Source organism: Rhipicephalus microplus, chromosome X (genome assembly GCF_043290135.1).
Source record: "Rhipicephalus microplus isolate Deutch F79 chromosome X, USDA_Rmic, whole genome shotgun sequence".
Taxonomy (NCBI): Eukaryota; Metazoa; Arthropoda; class Arachnida; order Ixodida; family Ixodidae; genus Rhipicephalus; species Rhipicephalus microplus.
Genome location: NC_134710.1, coordinates 216,750,735 through 216,771,857, shown reverse-complemented (window position 1 = coordinate 216,771,857; position 21,123 = coordinate 216,750,735). Strand labels below are relative to the sequence as shown.

Genomic DNA, 21,123 nt, shown 5'->3' with positions numbered 1-21,123 from the left:
GTAACTCACAATTTGTACAGTAGCTAACTAGGCCATCTTGTGTCATAATTTCCTGTTCCTGGCACAAACTAAAATTCCACCGTGCCCACAAGCACACACGGCGATATTTTTCAGGTGGAGCTTAGTTATTCGAGCTATATAATATGCCCTAGAGAACAGTTTTCATCCATAATGAAGCTAATTGAATAGAACTTATGCACAATATAAAGTTTTATCCTATGATCTCCATATTCAGATGTCTTACAAGCCAACTTTTGGTCATGTTTGTGTGCCCCTGAAAGTGAAAAAAGTATTCTCTTTTGCAAGATTTTGGCCTCATACCAAGGCCTAAGAGTGCTTCAAAATAGCTTATACTGCTCCTTATTAACAAATGATTCAAAATGAGCAAGAAAACTTATTTACAAGTTATCATTTATTGAGAAAAATGAGAATGCAGTAAATTGCATTAAAGTCCAGATGCTTACATTCTACACATCCTTGTGCACATGCCTACAATATTTCTGGTATTTGATTTTGTAAAATGCAAACTTCTAGTTCCTACTTTAGCTTGTACTAAAATTTCAAACACAGAAACACAAGTATTAAAAACAGCAAAAGATTGAAAAAAAAAAGAAACAGAACAAAGTGGAACAATATTGCTACTGTTTCCTAGTACAGTCAGAGCAGACTATACTACTGAACCCCGTTTATAAGAGGCATGCTCTGGGCAGCAGTTGTCTTTTATATGAAATCTCTCTTATTAACAGGGTACGTTGTATGCATTTTCTTATCCACCTGTATTTTACTGAAGGCATACTGGTGTCTATTATTCTGATTTGTCCCTTATATTAGTCTTTCTTATAAAGGGGTTCGACTGTATCATGCTAGGGTAAATTGAACTATCCTTTACATTGAACTATTTTCAAACATGACAATGGTTTAACGTCAATACAATGCAAGCCTCCATAAAACAAAAATAGCCAAAGCACTTGCAAGATCGAACATCAGGCAATGCTAAACGCCCTAGAAAGTTCATTTTTCCTGACAAGATGGCTTTTCCTCACAGATGGGGACCTTTTTGCACACATCTGGGAGAGTCAGTGGTGTGATTAGGATGTTGTCGTGCAGTGCAAGCATCAACTACTGCTTGCTACCGCGTGCTTTTCCTCATGATTCCTTATTGTCATGCCCATTACCCCATCATGTGGTATCGCCACTCGCTTCTTCGGTCCGTTTCTTAATGTAATGGCTGGCAGTAATCAACACAGTTGAATGTAAAGAAAAGACGTCTGATGACCCAGCTGCTTACAACATTCCTGCATGTTGTTAAGAAGCCACCCCCTTTTTTTTTCTTAATCGTGAAGCAGTGCCGAACAGCCAAGATGTGCAATTAAATTTACACTGAAAAGGCGGTTAATATTTAAATACTTTTTTATAATGATTTATTCGATATATCGCAGTGAGTACGATATTTAACGGACCAATTGTAACAACACCTATATTGAGATAGTAAAATGTACTGAGGGACTTGCACAAATCTTCATGCACGATTGGATTCTCGTAGGACAGTACACACAGCTAATACATAAAAGCTAAATGCAGGATAAATTTTTATATAACATAAGATGAACACAACATGAAAATATAATAAAAAAAAAGAACAAGTGACCCATTGAAAACAACACTGCCCTTCAGCCAGTATCAGACCAATCAGCTACATACAACCAAAATATATATACATATAATCTCTCACAATTGGCTTAATACAAACTCAAAAAGCTCTTGCAAATGTTCAAGTAAAAATTAAGTTTTTTTTTCATGTGCATCAACCACTACCTTCAACAAAACAAAAATGTAAATGCAAAGGGCACCTGCAAATAACCAATGCAGCTAGACATGATAATATAAGATGCAATGATAAAGCCTACTCTGAGAACTGGTGCTAAGATTAAATGGTGACCTTACAAGAGCAGCATGAACAGCTCGCATCAGCATGATGACCACCCACAAAAAGCTCGTGGAACACAAGAGCTAGCTCTGTGGCAGGCTGTAAAAGAGCCGATTGAGAACCATAAAAGGTTTTTGCTTAGCCAGACTGCATGCATATGACGGCATCACCAGTATGGACCCAAACTTGATAATTTAAACATCAGTTTTTTCCCATGCCTGCCCAGGTACGCAAGCTCTTCAAAACACTTGTCAAATAGGAGCACCAGTGCTGCCTTTCCTCCCTTGTGTCAGCAGAAAGCAGGTGGTCCTTGCCGCTTATGTGCAAAACTATTGTGTGAGGTCGTGCACATACATCACGTGATGCTAGACGTGCCTCTGGACTGGTGCACTGGCTCAATTCCAATCGACCTACTGGTTCCTGTGTATGACAGAGCAGAGCAAATAAGAAAAGCCGCCAGCACAGTTGCATGAGACAATTTGTTATCCTGCATGTGCAAGTATGCCACTTGAAGAGGAAGTAAAGTAGCGAATTGGGCTAGTTGGAACATACTCATCATGATCAGCACACAAAAAAACACATAAAAACGCAAGAAAGTGCACGACACAAGCACTGTCTAACAATTGAAAGTTTAATGCAAACATCAAGGCATAAAAAATCTTGACGACCCCCACCGAGTACGTGACCAAGTATGCTGCATATGTGAGATGCTGCATATGTGAGACCAAGTATGCTGCATATGTGTGCATATATGTCAGCGTCTGTGAGAGCGATTGAAGGCTGGCTCACTCACCTGTGTCTTGCTTTTATGATTTCATACGCTTCAGAAATTTCACGCGTGCACTGGTCTCTATGCCTCATCACCACAGAGGTTTTGTTTAACTCAACTGCGCAGCCGCCCTGCCAGCAGTGGAGGGCAAGATGCATAGATGGTGTACCTTTCAAAGAGTTAGCGTGCTCCCTTAGACGGACGTTGAGGCAACGTCCCGTCTGCCCAATGTATGTGGCCCCGCATGACAAAGGAATGGAGTACACCACTCCCCTTGCACAGTGAGTGAAACACTTAGAGTGCTTTATAGAGCAACCTTCAACGTTGACAGTGGACTGTCCCTTCTGCACTCTTTTGTCAACTCTTGCACACACGCTTCCTAGGTTCTTGCCAGCACGAAAGACAACATTTATTTCATAATGACTGGCCACCATCTTCAAATGATGCGACACGTAGTGCAGATACGGAATAACGACGAACTTTTTTTGCCGATCCAAGGCCACTACCACAGTGTCAAGGCCCTCTTTTTGTTCCATATTAAGGTGATGAAATGGTCGCAGTGAAGTGGAGGCAAGGACCAGGCACAGAAAACCAGCCGCATCAAATCTAATAACCTGCTGTAAAAAACTCTAAAAAAGATCTAATAATTGCAAGAAACTGTCTCTTGGGACTTCATAAATAAAGCATTAGAACAAAGAGCATTAGAAACAAAGCATTAGATTGCCAACTGGGCATTGATTTGCCCAGTTGGCAAGCCGGCTGGGCAAATCAATTTGCCACAGAGTGACAGACAACAACCGCGTACGAAGAATTCGACAGTGGAATTAAAGGAATGAAATACGACACGCAAGGTATTCTGGGCAACTCAAGGACTTCCACTTCTACCTTGCTCGCCGGTACCTGCTCTGGCAGCGCGGATTGTGTTCCAATCACGGATTTGGAGGTGTTGCTCACAGAGTCCGTCAGCTGCTCCTACTCCGCCATTGGAATTCAACAATTTTAATGCGCCTAATCGATGCTGTCTGAAAAGTAGTCGGCGAGTTTCCGCAATGATGCTTTCTTTAGTTAGACCCCCCTTTGCGTTCATTTCGTTGGCAATGCGTATCTTTGGACGTTAATTTTTTTTTTTTAACATTTGAAAATGTATATGCTTGTAAGCAGCCCACATCGCATGCTCGATTCTCGCACACGTGAGGCTGCATGCTAAACAGGTTTTGCGCAAGTGCCGCCCTTGAAAAAGGGTTTTTTTGGTTATAGCGTGGCACCATTTATAGTGCGGATATTCGCGACTCCAGCAACTTATGTTATGAGCAGTCTATACTGTATTACAAGCTCGTCTCTCTCAGTAAAGTTTTAAGCACATTTTAATTTAATAATGCTATTAATCATATTTGGTGGTTCTTATGTACTAAAACTATGATATGATTATGAGAGATGTTGTAGCAGAAAGCTCTGGAAATTGACCACCTGGAGTTCCTTAACGTGCGTGCACCTAAATCTGAGCACGTGAGCCTCTAGCATTTCGCCTTCATCGAAATATGGCTGCCGCGGCCGGGATTCCACCCTGTGACCTTTGGGTTAGCATTAAGTACCGTAACTACTAGACCACCGTGGAGAGTTACCTCTTAATTTAAGAGCATTTTTTGTGGGTGCAGGGTGGAACAGGATGGAAGGGGTAGCACCTTAACTTCAAAGTTATTTATATGTTATTACAAGTAGGACCAGCAATTTGATGTAAGGTGCATAGAAATGCAGAAAAACAGTTTATGCCACACTTACCTTGCTGCCTTCATCTTCAGGGTAGCGCCAGTAGGACAGCCTATTTTCTGCCAGTACGCACCAACGCCTGTGCCAGGCACCAAATCCTCCCACTTCTTCAAACATGGACTAAAAAATATTGGCATACATTAAATTACGAGAGCACTGAAGCTACAGTTGACTCCACTTGAAAATACAGCTAGAAAGAACAGAGAAAAAGTTGTTGTTTTGTCAATGGTCAAACTAATACGAAAAAAAAAAAGAGTTTATCTTCAGTGTCCCCTTAAAAAACATAAAAAACATGATTTTGCTCATTTTAACAAACTGCTCTTTCACAATGCCAAAACCGCCAAGCTTGTTGTGAGAAGGCTTTCGGTAAACGAGAAAATGCAAGCGGCTAAGCCACCTTATAATTCCCACTTTAACCACCTTGACGTCATAGATTGTGACAGTATCTACTAAGGGCCTAAAAAGTTCCTAATCGGTAAAAATGAAGTGCATTGTCTTCTGAGGGACCCAGAGACTTAACTTGCAATGTTTCAGTCAATTTTGTAGATTTAATGTCACCTAACTACGAAAACTGCACTTCGAAATACGTGAAGTAACCAAGAAATCGGGGCATGAAATCGACCCTCATTTTCTCGTCCACTCATAAACCTATGATGCTAAAATAAATGTTATTAAAAGCGCCAGCCTAGGGGCTAGTTGGTTGTACATGGTTGACACTCACGACACACTGAATTGCACATGAAAAAAGACACACGTGCGTGTCCTTCCTGTGCCTCTGTGTGTCTTTTTTCATGTGCAATTCAGTGTGTCACGAGTATCAACGAATGTTATTAAAGTTTTCAGAGTAAAACTTATCAATATAAACAGACTCATTGTTTCTAGGGGTGTGTAAATATTTCGGAATTTTAAATATTGAATAGTATGCTATTCAATTCGGTATTTGAAGTTACTTTCTTCAATAAAACGATATATAGTAGACTCCCGTCTTATATACCAGTCACTGGCAGAAAAACCTTATGAAGTCTGTCCATTATGTCAACCACCTCCATTGCCATCACAATCATGAGTGTCACTGTGTTTAATTCCATGATGGTGCCCAAGGAGAGCTTAAAAAAAATAGTGGAATGGAAGCTTTCACAACATGTCACTGGCAAAGGTGAAGCCATGATTTGCCCCTGGATTGTTTCGAAATTATTTTCTTTTCAGGTGGTGCCTGCTCAAAGATGAAGTAATTTTGTCCTGTTAATGTTTATGAGTGACCTATCAAGACTACCATTGCTGACTTGATCTCCGATAAAATTTGCCCAAACTTTCGGGCTTCTTGAAACAACATTTACTTCACTGACTCACATCGACCACTGGCTGTCCCAAAATATTACGTAGCTGTAATAAAGTGCTGTGGCATGCGAGAAAAATGCTGCTTTTTCTTCGCTACACACTAACGTTTTAGCTTCCACTAGTCATATGGCAGATATCTAGCTTCACTTTCCTCCTCATTGCTTGTGTCATGGTTGGCCTCTCTTTGTATCTCTGATGCGTCTTGTGGATCTATCTGAGTGCTGAGTTGCTTTTGGTTATGTTCTCGGTGAGAATGACCGGTGGCCGGACATAGTTCACCGTAGCATAGAAGAAAATGGCAATCAAATTCACAAAGGCCTGTACTAGTAATCTGTTAGAACAATGAGAGCTTGAAGTGTGTGAAAGATGTGTTGGGATACTAGGGCAAGCAAATACGAGCAAGAGCTGTGAGTCAATAAGTTTACATAGATATTCTCACTGCTCCAGCTTGCAGGAAACTCTTTCTTTGTTACTTCCTGCGATTCCGGCAACTCTGGTTACTGCAGCCTGTATCGCTATTATCGGCAGGCAGATTACGTGCATCACGAAAGCATTCGCTTCTGATGAGTGCAGAAGGATTAATCAGAAAGAGCAGAAGGATGATCAGAAAGATGAATCCAGAAGGAGCAATCAGAACCTTTATTCAAGGTCAGACCACTGCGTATCTAGAGCTGGAGACGAAGGTTGCATAGCTTATTTAAAGGGCCTCTCACAAACCACTGAAATACAAAAAACAAGTGCATTATTCCCTCCTAATGCTTGTCTCCTTTCTGGTGCACTTCGCGATGCAGAAACAGTGATTCCCGTGATGCCATTACGGTGCATACACTCGACTGGTACATATATGCAAATTATCAGATGTGAATTGTCACCTACATTACTTTGCTACGCAGTCGCTAGCAAGGGGAGATAACAGCGTGTAGCCGACAAACGCAACATCTTGAAAGACTCAACGCTTGCAGCTGACATTCTACACATGCTTTTAAGAAATAAGTGGCAAGGAGGAGCTATCACCTTTGGGAAGGAGAGTGAAAGTGGGGAAGAAACCACTGCCTCGTCTTCGAATGCGGGTGATGAGGAGCTGTGCTTGTGTCATGATTGCTACTGGTGAACTGAGAGTGCATGCAAATGAAAAATGTCTAGATGATTGCGACGTTTTATCTTCTAACTTCAGCCCATCTTTTGATCCTTAGGCAAGTGGAGCTCGTGTGTAAGTCCACGGCTGAATAAATGGCATTTTCACTGTCCACCATTCGAAATCTCATTTATTTTGCAGTCATCATCATCATCAGCGTGACTACGTCCACTGCAGGACTAAGGCCTCTCCCATGTTCCGCCAGTCAACTTGGTCCTGTGCTTGCTGCTGCCAATTTATACCCGCAAACTTGTTAATCTCATCTGCCCACCTAACCTTCTGTCTCCCCCAAACCCGCTTGCCTTCTCTAGTAATCCAATTAATTGCCCTTCTCTTAATAACCGGTGGTTATCCTGTCCACGTGCTACATGCCCGGCCCATGTCCATTTCCTTTTCTTGATTAAGGACGATGCAGCGAGCAATGGAAAGGAAAATGGTAGGTGTAACCTTAAGAGACAAGAAGAGAGCAGAGTGGATTAGGGAATAAACCGGGGTTAAATATTATTTTACAGTACAAGTGCCTTTATATTCTTCGGCCGTTCCATGCAGTACGTTTTCCTATTATCGATTTTCACTAGTTTGAAGCAGGGGGGGGGGGGGGGGGTCGACTTATATTATAGTTTCACGGTAGCCAGGGCTATCCGAATCATCTCAATGGCCTTTTTCTAAAGCAGTGCAAATAGTCAAATTTTGGTTGTGAAGCAAATCCGAATATTGAAGTATGAGTGCAAATTAAATAGAATATTTTGATATTATTTCTGAAGTATTTTTCAAATACCTTGAAGTGAAATTGCAGAAATTAAAGTTGGAGAGGATTCGTGAGCATATTCTAATAAAATAGCAACATGAAACTGCTCCTTTTGACTATGAAGTGCTGAAGAGGCTGTGCTTAATAGTTGTCTGAACAAGAATGAGGCAGAGCAGACGTCGAATTGTCTTTATGTAAATGATTTTGGGCAACCAAAGTGTTGCCGACAACACTTTACTCGGGAAAGGCAAGGGTGCTATTTCATCAGCTTCTCCTCCTCTAGCAACTTCGGTGGAAGCCCAAGTGATGTGGCAGACAAGGGTGTGCATCCTTCAAGTCCGAAGTTCTAAAGCTGCCTCGTAGACGTCAATATAGCATGGGAATATCTCAGATGGATGCTAAAAAATTTCCACGTCCAATTTTTCAGATTTCCTGGCCAAATTTCAAGCCCGAAATTGCAATAATTGAGCCCCCACTTTTGCCACATCTATCATCTATATGTTAGAACCAGTGTTTTCTTGAGTTAATACAGTTGCAACCGTAGCGGAGCTTTAAAGGCAGCTTTACCGCAATAAGAGAATCTAATGAGGTGAAGGATATTAAAAATCTGAAGGGACCACAATGCATTCGAATGTTGACTTTTTTTTTTGTCTTTGAGAAATTCGACCATAGCGAAGTCTGAAAATCAGCTTTGCCGCAATATGAGGGTGTTATAAGGTGAAGCATATTAAAAATCTGAGAGGTAACTTTTAATTGGATGTTGACTGTATTTGTTTTTGGGAAGTTTAAATGGTAAAATCCCAGTGTGAATAGAATTGAATAGAAAACACTATTCCAAAAATATTTGATTTGCATACTCCTACCTTTCTTCTTGATCATCTTTATTTCTGGCAAATAATACAGGTTTTTAGTCTGTCCAGCACACCACTATACACAAATTGCTTTGTGTGTACCAGAATACCAGAAGCGAACTGCGCATGCGCGCGCTCAGAAAACATGGCCGTGCCACCAAAAGCAGTTGCCGTGCACCTCGAATCTATAAAGCGGCTGTTGTTTGCTTGGTAGCTTGCTAGCTTCAAAGTGATGCTTTCATTTGCTTGACATTTATGTCCAGCAGTCCAACAGCAAAATATGTGCTGATTTGGCTCCATTTTGGCGATGCTTGCTCAAATATTCCATGCTGTATGCTTAACAAGCGGTGCTCCCGGAATCTCAGAGGACATTATATGTTCGTTAGTTTCTTATGCTCCATAGCTGGCACCACTTGACATGATGACATCTACGGGACCCGCTATTCAATATCACACTATGCCTTTACGTTACGGGAGTACCAGACAAGGTAAAAATTTCTAATGACAAGAATTTTCTCATGCACTGACAATTCCACAATGCACATGCATTACTGCATGCACACCAGCCTCAGAAGTGTGACTTCGGCAAGTTCATAAATGTTTCACCAAACAATATCTTTCAAAACATAGACACTAATATACAAAACACAAGAGCACTTTGTGTATATAGTCATATTTTCTGACTTGCTTCCCTTCATCTTGCTGTCTTTAATGAGGCTGACTTGCCGACTGCTTCTTGAAAGACACTGAAAGCTTATGCAACTTACCAGAAATCCTCGAAGCTCATGGTGATGTTCAGGTCTTAGCATCAATTGCACAAGGAGTGTCCCTTCAAGGGGGGAGTTTGGAGGAACCTAGACAAAATAAGCAGAAACTTGAGTTTATAGATTTCACTTGCATGAAAAGGCAAAAAGTAGTCATATGCTATGAATGCTTCAACTAGCTTGTGCAAGTGTTGTAAATATGATTGCATGGCGTAACATGAGCAACACATTCAGTTCTAGAGTATCATTATTTTTCTTGAAGAGTCTCACTTACTCATTAACTATTATAGTAAAAATACTTTTGACATCTTTTTACATACTGATTTTGATACAAAATCTTCAGTAGAAAAACTGCACAGCAAACATAAAGAATATTTTTTTTAAAGATATCTGCTACGGATTTAGTTTTCCACAGTTCCAGAGAAAGCATAGATGTTAAATACAAGTAAGAACCATGTGTGTACTGGGGCTATGGGAAGGAACACGAACAGTACAGCACCTCCCTTTCCTGCCATTTCACTTTTTTTTTCATGCGGCTGTAGCCTTCATGGTTATAAAAAATAAACAGCCAATATAGTCATCCATGATACAATCGAGAGGCCACTCTAGCATCTTTTCATTGCCACTATGGTGTGATAGTGACGAAAATGCACAGTGCTAGTTTCTTGCTATCCTCCCTGTACATAATTTCATGTAGCAGTGTGAGTGCTTAATTTAAAGGCACCCACACTGCTACACAATGAGATTATTTCTGCTGCACACAGACAGGTTTCATGAATGGACTCTAAGTGATGGGAATCAGACAGAAATTGTCTTGGTCTTCTATATTAGTGTCACAGCTTTCCTGCTCAAGTGATGGGCTCTTCCAGCAGTTTTGCTAATGCAATATTGTCACACGCCCTCACTCTTTATTTTGATGTTATCGAGCTTCACCCGCAAAAACAGTTAGCACCGCTTGGAATGTTGCAATGTTTGGGAACCTTGGCAACTACTAGAAGAATGTGCAGAATGTGAATGGTCAAGTTTATTCTGAAACTTATGCGAGCACTGGCAATAACACTGGACGGTCCAATAATTGATGTATGAAAGATATTGCGCTCCGCCAACAATCAGATTTCTGACAGAAGACGCTTGTGACCACCGTTATCAGTGTGCAGTGTGTACTGATTATACTTTGACTTCATTTGCTGGGCACAAGTTCGCCCAATAGTCTTTATCTGTGCCAGCTTTTGTTGTGTGCACTTCACCATCATGACTATGTGACAATACTATGTAAACATTAAAAAGCTGCAAGCTGCAGGGGTAAATAATATTGTATCCAAAATGACAGTTGTGGTCATTGGCTCAGGACTTCCTTTTCTGCTCATGGCCTCTTTTACATTCTCAGTTTGCTTGAAATACTCATTTTCATCTTAAACATGTAGGTAGAGAAAGATTACTCAGCACCAGTGCTTTAATGTCTCTTGATACACTTCAGAACTTCTTTAGAAATTATTTTGTGTTTAAAAATATATACTCGAAATATAATCAGTAAGTTAACGACTTCTGCTGATCACAGAAAAAGAGAATTGCTCAAGAGGGCACTGAAAATTCGAGTTCACTTTATTGGTGTAGTAAGTGCTTACTTTGTTAATGCTTTGAGAAAAATTAGTCTTGACATCTTATAGTATGTGTGTACACAATAAATAAATTGTTCATAAAATATAGATTTATTAGCATGGTATTCTGAGCCATAACTTATTTAAAAGAGACCCGCCCTTTGAAAACCGGAAAATCGTTAAAAAGTCGATTTTTTGAAAACCACATATTCGGGTAGTATATCACATAAACTATCTGTTCAATAAATATCAATGTCTAATTCATCGCAAAAGTACGTCAAATAAATTATATAACATGCTGCAGCAGCCGGCGAGCGAGCGCCCAAAATACCCCAACTTCACGTGTTAGCCATTTCTGAACCACGCAGCCCAGCACCACACCACCATCTTGGTGTTGCATTGCTCGTGAATTCTTGCTCTTCTTTTTTTTTCGCCACCCATAGAAGCAACGGGGTGGCTGAGGTGGGAATCGCTCATGATTGAGGGGGCTCTCGAAGTTTTGAAGTCTCCCGCGGCTCGGATGTGAAGCCGCGATTGGATGAAGCGCGTGCATCTTGAGGGAGTGGGGTATTACGCGGCTTCTATTGGCTGCTGTGCGCGATGATGCATCTGTTCCCCCGGCTAGCCTGGTGCTTTCAAGGCCGGGATACTTTGTGTGTCCCATTTGCCATCATCCCGCTCAGTTCTCACACATGCTCTTCAATCTTTCACCGTCTTTATAAGACTATATTCTACCGTCTTCATGAGACAATCTTTTGCCGTGCTCATGAGACGGCGATTGTTGCACTGTCAGTCACGATGGGCTAAACAAAGTTCAGGACTCTGCATGCATTCGGTTTAAGAAAGTGCCAGATGAGGCTCGTACGCATAGCGCGGCTCGTTCACGCGCCAGCATGCAGCGACAATCGCATCGATCCTTCTGGCGGAGCAGCTTCTGCTTCGACTCTGCAAGACGACTGCATTGACGCTTCTCGCGATGTCGACATAGCTACACGATCGGCGCAAAACTCCGTCGTCACAAATGAGGCTGGTGTTGGTGTTCTGTGCTCAAGTGTGCCTGATGCGTCGTGCCCGCCAACCGCAGTGATAATGGCCCCAAACAGTGCGGCCATGTCTGTGCATTTGCACAGACATGGGCACACTGTTTGGGGCCATTATCCGACGACTAGGCATTTGCAGAATGTTTTCGGACGTGCGAGGAGTTAGCCATGAAAGATAGCGAACGTGCTGTGCAAAAAAAGCTCGGCGCGATGCCGGAGACCGAGAGGCAGTTTCAGATGATGCCTGAACCTGAAGATGCCACCGCTACGACTGAGGGCGAAAAATATTTCCTCGTGGAAGGGGACACATCTAGCTACTGAGCAGGGTCATTTTAGACCAAAATATGTGTTCAAAGCTTTCTAAGTTCATTTTCTCAAAATAAGTTTTTGGCCAGCGAGGCCGTTTAGTTGGGTGGTATCTCTGCAACCGTTCATCTGATTTTCATGAAATTTGTTTCATTATGTACCTTAACAAATTTCCCACACTTTCACAAAGCCACCTTTTCACTTTATTGAGTGAGTAATTTGTAATAATTAATTAAAATTTCATTGATAAAAGCAAAAAAGCAAACACTAAATCCAGTGCAAAGCTTAAAATTTTCAGCAAAGAAATTTCCAGAGAGGGCTCTGTCAAAGTGTAGAGCACCCACCCAGGAAGCATCGGAGTGAATTTCACAGTGCTCGCACATTTAACAAATTCACCAGAGCCTGACTAAAAAAACCCACGTGGACTACGCTGATAAATGGTTGTAATTTGGGAACCAGTGAACATCAATGCATAATTTTGTGATTATTCAAATGGCATTGCCAAAAGCCTACCCTGAAAATTTCATTAGGATATCTCAACAAACAAAAAAGTTGCCCTTTCAAAGCCTTCCCCCTTTAAATAAAGGTTTACATAAACTACAAGCTATATTCTCTATTCAATATAATAGACACGACACAGTACCTTTTCAAGGTTGAAAGTTGAGCGTCTACAGTTTCCAACTGTTAACTTTACAGAGCCAACAAGGCCAAAACTAGGTGTCCTTACATGTGAGCCTGATGGTGGACAAACTGCAAAAAACGAAGTGAGAAAAATTATTACTATGGGCTGAAACAAACTGAAACCTGTTTGCCAACCATAGCTATAACGTGGACCTTATTATAAACAAAAACATTGTATAATTTGAAACATCCCAAATGAGCCAAGATGCCTACAGCATGAGGCATGGACTTACCAGTTGCAGGAGACAGGGAAGACTTGATAGCACTTCCTTTGCTGCTACCTTTAGGTGTTAATTTGAGCTTGCCATCCTGTATTGGGGTGATAATTATTTCTAAACTATAAATCTGAGAAAACTAGAATGAAGATTCAATGCAAGGACGAGTTCAACAAAGTGAGAACTTACATTAGTAAAGGGCAGACTATCAGGAATAACACTTACAGTGACATGCACAGCTTAAACTTTTATGCAGCTTCACAAATATGAACCAAATGCTTTGAGTAAAAACTGCTATTACAAAATTGTTCACCTGAAGTTCGCAAATAACCAATGAAAGGCAAAGGCTCCTTGCAATGATTTGTATTGCAGCACAGTACTCAAGGCATAAAGTAACAGATGTTTTAAATACTGCTTCCTCACATAAATGCACAGCTCCTTCACTGCTTCAGTATTATGCACATTAAAACCTCAACCTGACAAAACCCAATTTTATGAAGTTCTCAGTCTAACGAAAAAGTTTCTAATAGCCCAGCAGGTACCCATGGTTTTCAATGTTAGCATCAACCTGAAAGAATAAAGCTAGTATCTTAGAATTTTTCGTTGGGCAAGTTGGTGCATGTCTTATTGTTGGATATGTTGCGCAAAGAATAGAAACACGCAAGAAAAGTTATGTAGACAGAAAGCTTGCTCCTTCTGTCTACAGTAAATCTTCACAATACCAGTCTCACAAGGTGAACAAAAACATCCGTATCATCGAAATTTGTATTCCCAGAAAAGATAGAAAATAAGTATACAACAAAAGAGAGTTGCCATACGTTTTTATTTATTGTAGCTTGAAGCCCCAGCAATCTTATCAACAACTCCAAATGATTGCCAGTAAAGTTTTTGGTCGTTAATGATCATACTTGTGCTCATAAACATACAGCACATGGGCACGTGTAGTGAACGAGATGTCTTGTGGACTGTAACGACTAGTAGCCTCTTTCTATAAGTATGCTTTTTTGCATCTCAAGCAGGTGTAAACACAGTACGACGATGCTGCCTTGAGCGCAGGAGCACACAAAGGCGTGTTGAAAAAAAAAACTGCAACGCCAACGCTTCCAAGATTGGCACACAATCTCGAATACTACGACGTAATGCTGATGGTCTATTCGGACAAACTGACGGTGCAGCGTGCTTGCTCGCGGTTGGACTCCCATGTATGAGTGTGACCGTCGCACCTTTTGCAACAGCTCAGGCAGTACGTGTTCATACCTGTATGGTAGTGTACGTTCATATCAAATACTGTGGGGTGAACGTTGGTTCGGAACATCGGTACTCCATTACATTACAGGCCTTGGCCGGGACCACAGAAACATGCGTATCACCACAAAATTCGTATGAGCCATGATTGTATCATCGAGGTTTTGCTGTACATTGTTGTTTTTCTCTCTATTTGTCTGTTCGTTGCACAACATATCTTATATTAACAAAGCTAGCTTGGCTATCAAACTCAATTTAAATGTTTTTGCTGATATAAATGAGCAAAAAAGAGGCGATTTCCTTTTAATTTTATCAGAGACAGACTTTTTCCTTGAGCATGCGCCATAGTGCTATCCGCCGTTACACTGTTAAGGCGCTTTGACACATCAGAAGCTTCATGCTGATAAAGCAGCAAGCTGCGCCTATCCATGGAGGAATGGCCTCAGCAGTCAGTAGCACTTACATACTAGACTGCGCTCAGGGCAGCAGTGGTTGCTTTTGGTATGTCATAGTTTATGCGACAGATGACACTCACAATTTTCTCGCAACTTTCTTGCCTGCTCTGTTTGCACAACCACTGGATTATTTCTCTGCATCTTTGCATATATCGGCAGCTTGCTACAGCTACATGTGACCATCTGACCCTGACCTGACCTTGATGAAGGAAGTAAATTTTTTTCAAGATTGTTTTTTTTTGTTAACATTACCAAATGAATACAGCAGACAATTATGACAAGAACAGGTGACATTAATTGTTGTCTTTAACTGTACTGTAGTAAAATGATCTCAAATGCAATAAATTAAAGTGGATAAAAAATCACCCTTTCCATTGGCGGGACACATACCCACAATCTTCAAATTTGAAGACTGTGGGTTTGAATCTTACCAACTGATACAAGTGGTTTGAGGTCCCCTTTCATCCACTAATATTTATGTCATAGTTACTACACTACTGCTAATAACAAGAATTATTGTCACCTATGCTTTCCTTGGCCTAACCATCTAATTGGCCTGCATTGCCTGGACATGGATCTTTGATGTCTAGATGACATGGGAGTCTTCTTGCACATCACCTTTGGGCTGGCCTTGCAGACTTTTCACATGCAGTGAACAACTTTTTGGTGTTGCTATATTGCTACTTTAGATCTTGAAAGACTGAAATACCTTTCTCAATATTACAAGCTTCCCAATGTAGTGAAATGTTGTAAGAATGGTGACTCCTTCATTATTATGAATTCCAAATCTATTAACCAGTTGTTTATTGCAAATTAATGAAAAAACACTAAGTGGACTTTGCAGATAAAAGCACATGGGAAAGAATTTGAAGAAGTCCATTGAGTTATAGTGATTTTCACGAGTGAAGCAGTGCATTGAGACAAGGCACAAAGGGAGGACACGAATGTACAGGACGACTGCTGCGTTTGTCCAACCAATTCCAGTCTTCCTTTTCACATGTCAAGATTAACTGTCACCAACTCACACAACTATCAACTTTACTCAGTTATAATGTTCAGGAAACAGTCAGAAAAAAAAGTATAGCAATTATAGTAGACAACACAAAACAAAACTTGACGGGACCAGAAAATTATGTTTCGTTTAACAGGAGCTTCAACTGAGAGATAAACAGTGGTGCAGAACTCAAGTATGAAACCAATCATATTAGAAGTAGTTGTTCCACTAAGCAGCAATTCGGTTTAAAAAATTAACATCAGCATTCTGCTACATCACGTTTTCTTTGCATGCTGCCAAGCCAAAAATGTAAACTATGCCTTTCTCGGTTTTTACTTCAAGTAGATACAATGAGGCCATAGTGCTGAAAAGACCGGGACCAAGAAACACAAGAGGCAATCCTATCATCTTCCTTTATCTTTGTCTTGCAACACTATGGCCTCATAGAATGTAGAGAACAAACTAACCCAATAGTCTGTACTCGTGCCATCCAGAGGTGGCAAGTAGAGATGGGCGAATATTTGGGTGCTATGAATATTTTAATGAATATTACAGTATTTGAATCCATTTCTCCATGAATTTAGGTTATTAAAAATTTCAATGTATTCGAAATAAATGAATATATTTATATTTGAGTTTAAATAACCTTCCCATAAAGGTAGTTTCACTGCAGCTTAAAGGTGCTGTGCTGTGAAACCACCCATCCAAAAGAAACCTACGCTGTTATCTACGCAAAGCCACACTTCAAGGTCAAACATTGATATACCTTCACCTCGATTGATAATATTTCAAAGCTAAAAGTTAAAGAGTGTATTACACAGGCTTGTATGTGCCGAAAAATAGTAATTTTTGAAATGTAATGTAATGTACCAGTTATAACTTGCACCCTACTGCTACACAAATCTGGCCGTTCAAAGTGGCTTACACTACGAACCAAAATAGTCACATTGACGCTTGCCTAGTTCTAACACATAAAACTATTGTGCAAGTTTAGTTGGGCCATAACAAAAACGCAAATTTTTCTAATTAATCTGTGATTAACACTAATTGAACAATTTGATTCGAAGTTACTTGATCAAGTCACCATTCGCTTTGAACCTCAAACTTACTATTTGCCCATCCCTAGTGCCAAAGTATATTTGAAGAAAAATTGCGATTCGGCCCATTGGAACATATTCATCTTGAAGTACTTGCGCAGGAACATGGGGACAAAGAGAGAGACACACGCGGGTGCAATCCAATTACTCCCGTTTGTGTGTCTTTGTCTCCATGTGCCTGTGCAAATTATTTCAAAATGAAAAAGGTATAATTTGTACATCTCAAATATCGCATTTACTCGCGTAATGAACCCACCTTTCTTTTCAGAAAAGTTGATGCCAATTTGGTGGGAGGGTTCATTCCGCGGGAAAAAAAAGTCACGGGAGTTATCGCATGATTGTTTTGGCCAGTGAAATGCACGACAAATCTATTTTATAGCCCAAAGCTTTTTCTGTTTTTTCCCGTAACAAACGCACATGGATCTGTGCCGAAGTGTCGTCTAGTTGCTCGGTTTCCATGCTCCAGTGCATGCAGCCATGTGGCTAGTGTACCGGTCGAACACGCCATGTGCAGCAGGTGTCCAAGTGAATTCACTACGACAAACTCGACAACAAAAACACCGCTGCAAAAATGTTGCGGGCGTATAACGACGCCGTCGGCGCGATGGGCGCAATTGCACTTTTCACGGCCTGCAAGATGGCGAGCGCGCAGCGCAAAAGCACGCCGCGCGCCCGTCATCTCCGAGGCCATGCGCTTTGTTTTCATGCCGCTCTGCTTGCGTGGAGCTATAAGCAAAAAGGTTTCTCCTGCATTAAACAGATGACGCTCTATCGCAATGGAAAAGAAGCCGGATATCAGTAATTACCGAAATGGCAGAAACGAAATAAGGAGGGAGAGGATTTATGATAATTCAAGGAGAAGTGCTTTACTGTTCGAAGTGAGGTCAGGCTGCCTAAAAACGCGTAGTCATAAAGCAAGATTCAGTAAAGAAGAACAATTTACATGCGGTGAGAGAGTTAAGGAAATAATGGAACATGTTTTGATTGAATGCGGCGATACCCACGCAGGTATACGTGTGGGTACAAGCCTACATGAGGCTTTGGGTTTAAAGGACAAACATGGAAAGCTGAACACATCCGCGATAGAAGCAAGTCAGAGACGGTTAGAGTATTGGTGGCAGAAAAGTAGAGACAAAAGACAGAAAAAGTGGGAAAATGAGGTGATTCTGCCTGAGGACGCAGAAAAATGGAACACAAATTTATATTCTTCTTTGTTATAATAAGATCGATTTAATCCAAGTAGATGAGGCATCAGGCCAACATAAAAAAAAAAGATTTCTCTTTAGTTTTTTTTTTTTTTGCAAACCTGGCGGGACACATTTCATTGCCCCGTTATAAAAGAGACGCTCATAGCATCCATCCATCCATCCATCCATTCATCTCAGACTTTTACATTTGATTGATGCCGTCCGCGCTCGGGCTGCTCGCAACTGTTTAGCATGGTTGCCTAACTATGTTATGACTTTTATTGCATTATTATTTTGTGATATAACAGCATGATTTATTGTTTTTTCAATGATCATTGCGACTGGCTATCACAACAAAATAAAATGAACAGATACATTACAATTTTGTTTCTTTTTGAAGGACCAAGATGGGGGGTGGGTTCATTACATGAGTAAATACAGCAAAATGAGTAACTGAAGAAGGCGGCAAACATTTCTTTAAGACTCAGTCTTTTATAGTGGATTAAAAATGTGAGGCACGAAATGTTTTACACCTGGAATGGGGTACTTCCAAAAAGCGTGGAAATTTTATAAGCATAATGGTATGGTCTCAACAGTCGAAAAATGCAGGAATTCCCATGTCAGAAACACTAATAAATGATGATGCTGATGCTCATGAACTGGAGAAGCAGAGCAATGGGTGGCATTACAGGAGTCAGTGCAACTTTTATTAAGCACCCATATTTTAACCTTATCGCGACTTTTGCAAAAAAAAAAAAAAAGCTGCAGCATTAAGTAAGCGTTGCTTGTACATAGCTAGCCCTAAGCCTCCTCATTCAGCCTTTGCACGAAGAAAGTCAACTCATCTAAAGAGAAACCACGCTTTTGCACTAATAGTGAGAGCAGCACACATAATTTTTGTGCGTTCACATTCAGAAACAAGCTGTTACTCAAAAAACCTTGGTGCTTTCCAATTGGAAATTCTCGCTCACTGAGAGCAGAACCTAAATACATACAAATCGTACACTTAACCACCAAACCACCAAGTTTGCATGGAGGTTGGCAGAGCACGTTGCATTTGCAAGGAAGAAACTGAGGATCATTATTCAGATTGGCTTTAAGTCTTGTGAAAGCAGCGACAGCATTTTTCTTGTGTGTTCTCACACCAAATAGATTTGCCAGCACATATTAAACAAAAAAAAAAAAAAAAAGGGAGGCTTAATACATGAAATGAATAAAATTTAAATATTTAAAAAAAAAGGGGGGGAGGAGTGCTTAGAAGACAGATATATTAATGAAAAATCATACGATAGGACATGATACTTGTTTTCCTATTTGTGTCATTTTGGGCACCATAATTAATTTTACTGAATACTTGGAAGGACTTAAAATGTTGATTTTCATTCAGTGAAGAAGACAGTGCTCATTTTAGTCAAAATGATACACAACTATTCGTTAAACGAGCTTTTTACACATGGCACTTTTTGGCCACATGTGGCCCTTGCAGCAAATAATCCCACAAATCATCATCATCATTGTTAATTGATCATAACAGTTGCTTTCTTTTTCTGCGAAGATATTAAAGCACAGCACATACAGCCACAGTTAGTTTATCTCTACTTCTCACAGGACACAGAAACAATCAGGGATTCCAGTAGTGGGAAAGCAGGCAATAATGAAAAGCAACAGCACGTCATAGCAGCAATTAAAGACTCAAATGAAATTGTTACACATAGCTCTTGTAAATCCACTGAAGCAAAAAATATCAATGCACAAATTTAATGAAGTAATCGCAGAAACGTACCTTCCCACCAATGCGGTACTTGCGATGGTGTGACAAAGTTTCTTTTTTAGTTTGCTGGAAGAAAGGAGAAATATTCAAAAATTACTTCTGTGGATACAGAAGCTAACAGAAGTTATATTTGCACCAAGAGAAAAATAACATTTCCTCTGTCGTTAAGTATACGGTGAGAAATAAATAAAATGGCCATTCTGTCTAAGGCACATCTTCCACACAATGGTGCATACACTGAAAGCATCTTCACATTCATCATGGCTCGCCTTTGTCACTCTTAGGATGCAACATACACAGGTGCAACTTTCTAAACCAACCCACTGTCATGCTCACAAGATGCAAGCTCCATTTGAAAATAGGTATATGCCACTAGTGATTCAGACAAGAAAAAAAAAAAAGGGCTAAACTATTTTGCTGATCCAGATTACAATAATGAGCCAGCAATAAGAGATAGAATTTAATGAGTACAAGTCTAAATGCCTGAACATTATGCTTGAATCTGAATTAATTATAATAACCATAGCTATTACTAGAGCTGTGCAAAAAGTGAAATTTTAATTGTGAAGCAAATTTGAATATAGAAGTGTGAGTGCGTATCTAATTGAATATTTTTTGAATACTTTGAAGAGAAAGTGCAGTAAAAGAAAAAAAGTTGTAGCTGTAGTGGAGCATACACATTAACGCGTATGCGCCTTCCAAAGAGAACGAAAAACCCCAAGCTCTGATTGCGCGAGAACCTGTGCCGCCTTTGCCAAACTTGCCGTACGCCCACTTCCGTCACAACCTCGTTGCGACTTCTCTGTTTGAATAAACATCATCGCATGTGGTCGAGACTGCTGAGATCCCTAAGCAGACCAGGAGCTCCGCTCTTGCAAGTTGGCCGAAAGACCACCGTACAACATGACTGACGCAGTCGCCAACCAGCCCATCCCAGCACAGCCAGCACCGTCGGCTGCCCCGTCTACCTGCCCCGGCGCTACCCGTCAGCGGGACCCACCAATCTTCAGCGGCAGTGGTGAGCAAGACTTCGAAGACTGGCTCTCCTTTTACGAATGCGTAAGTGCCAGCAACAAGTGGGACGACGACTCTAAGCTTGCCTATGTTATCTTTTACTTGGCTGATGTCGCTAAGCTATGGTTTACCAACCGCGTAACCGCCATCGCCGACTGGTCCACCTTTAAGACCCTTGTGACCAAAGCGTTCGGCCGACTAGAGGTCCGCAAACTCCGCGC

The 21,123-nt window shown here is 40.8% G+C and overlaps 1 protein-coding gene across 3 annotated transcripts in view; it reads right to left on the bottom strand.

Moving 5' to 3' along the window:
- Nucleotides 1-394: 394 nt before the first annotated feature.
- The window catches only part of LOC119187492 (uncharacterized), a 65,087-nt gene continuing 44,358 nt past the window's right edge, over nt 395-21,123 (bottom strand). For all 3 annotated transcript variants that reach the window (XM_075878634.1, XM_037435622.2, XM_037435623.2), the window contains exons 13-18: nt 19,901-19,954; nt 13,158-13,233; nt 12,887-12,993; nt 9,303-9,389; nt 4,476-4,583; nt 395-2,347 (exon numbers count right to left, since the gene is read on the bottom strand). In XM_075878634.1, the coding sequence (XP_075734749.1) occupies nt 2,129-2,347; nt 4,476-4,583; nt 9,303-9,389; nt 12,887-12,993; nt 13,158-13,233; nt 19,901-19,954 (651 nt within the window). In that variant the 3' untranslated portion in view covers nt 395-2,128. The remainder of the gene's footprint in view (nt 2,348-4,475; nt 4,584-9,302; nt 9,390-12,886; nt 12,994-13,157; nt 13,234-19,900; nt 19,955-21,123) is intronic.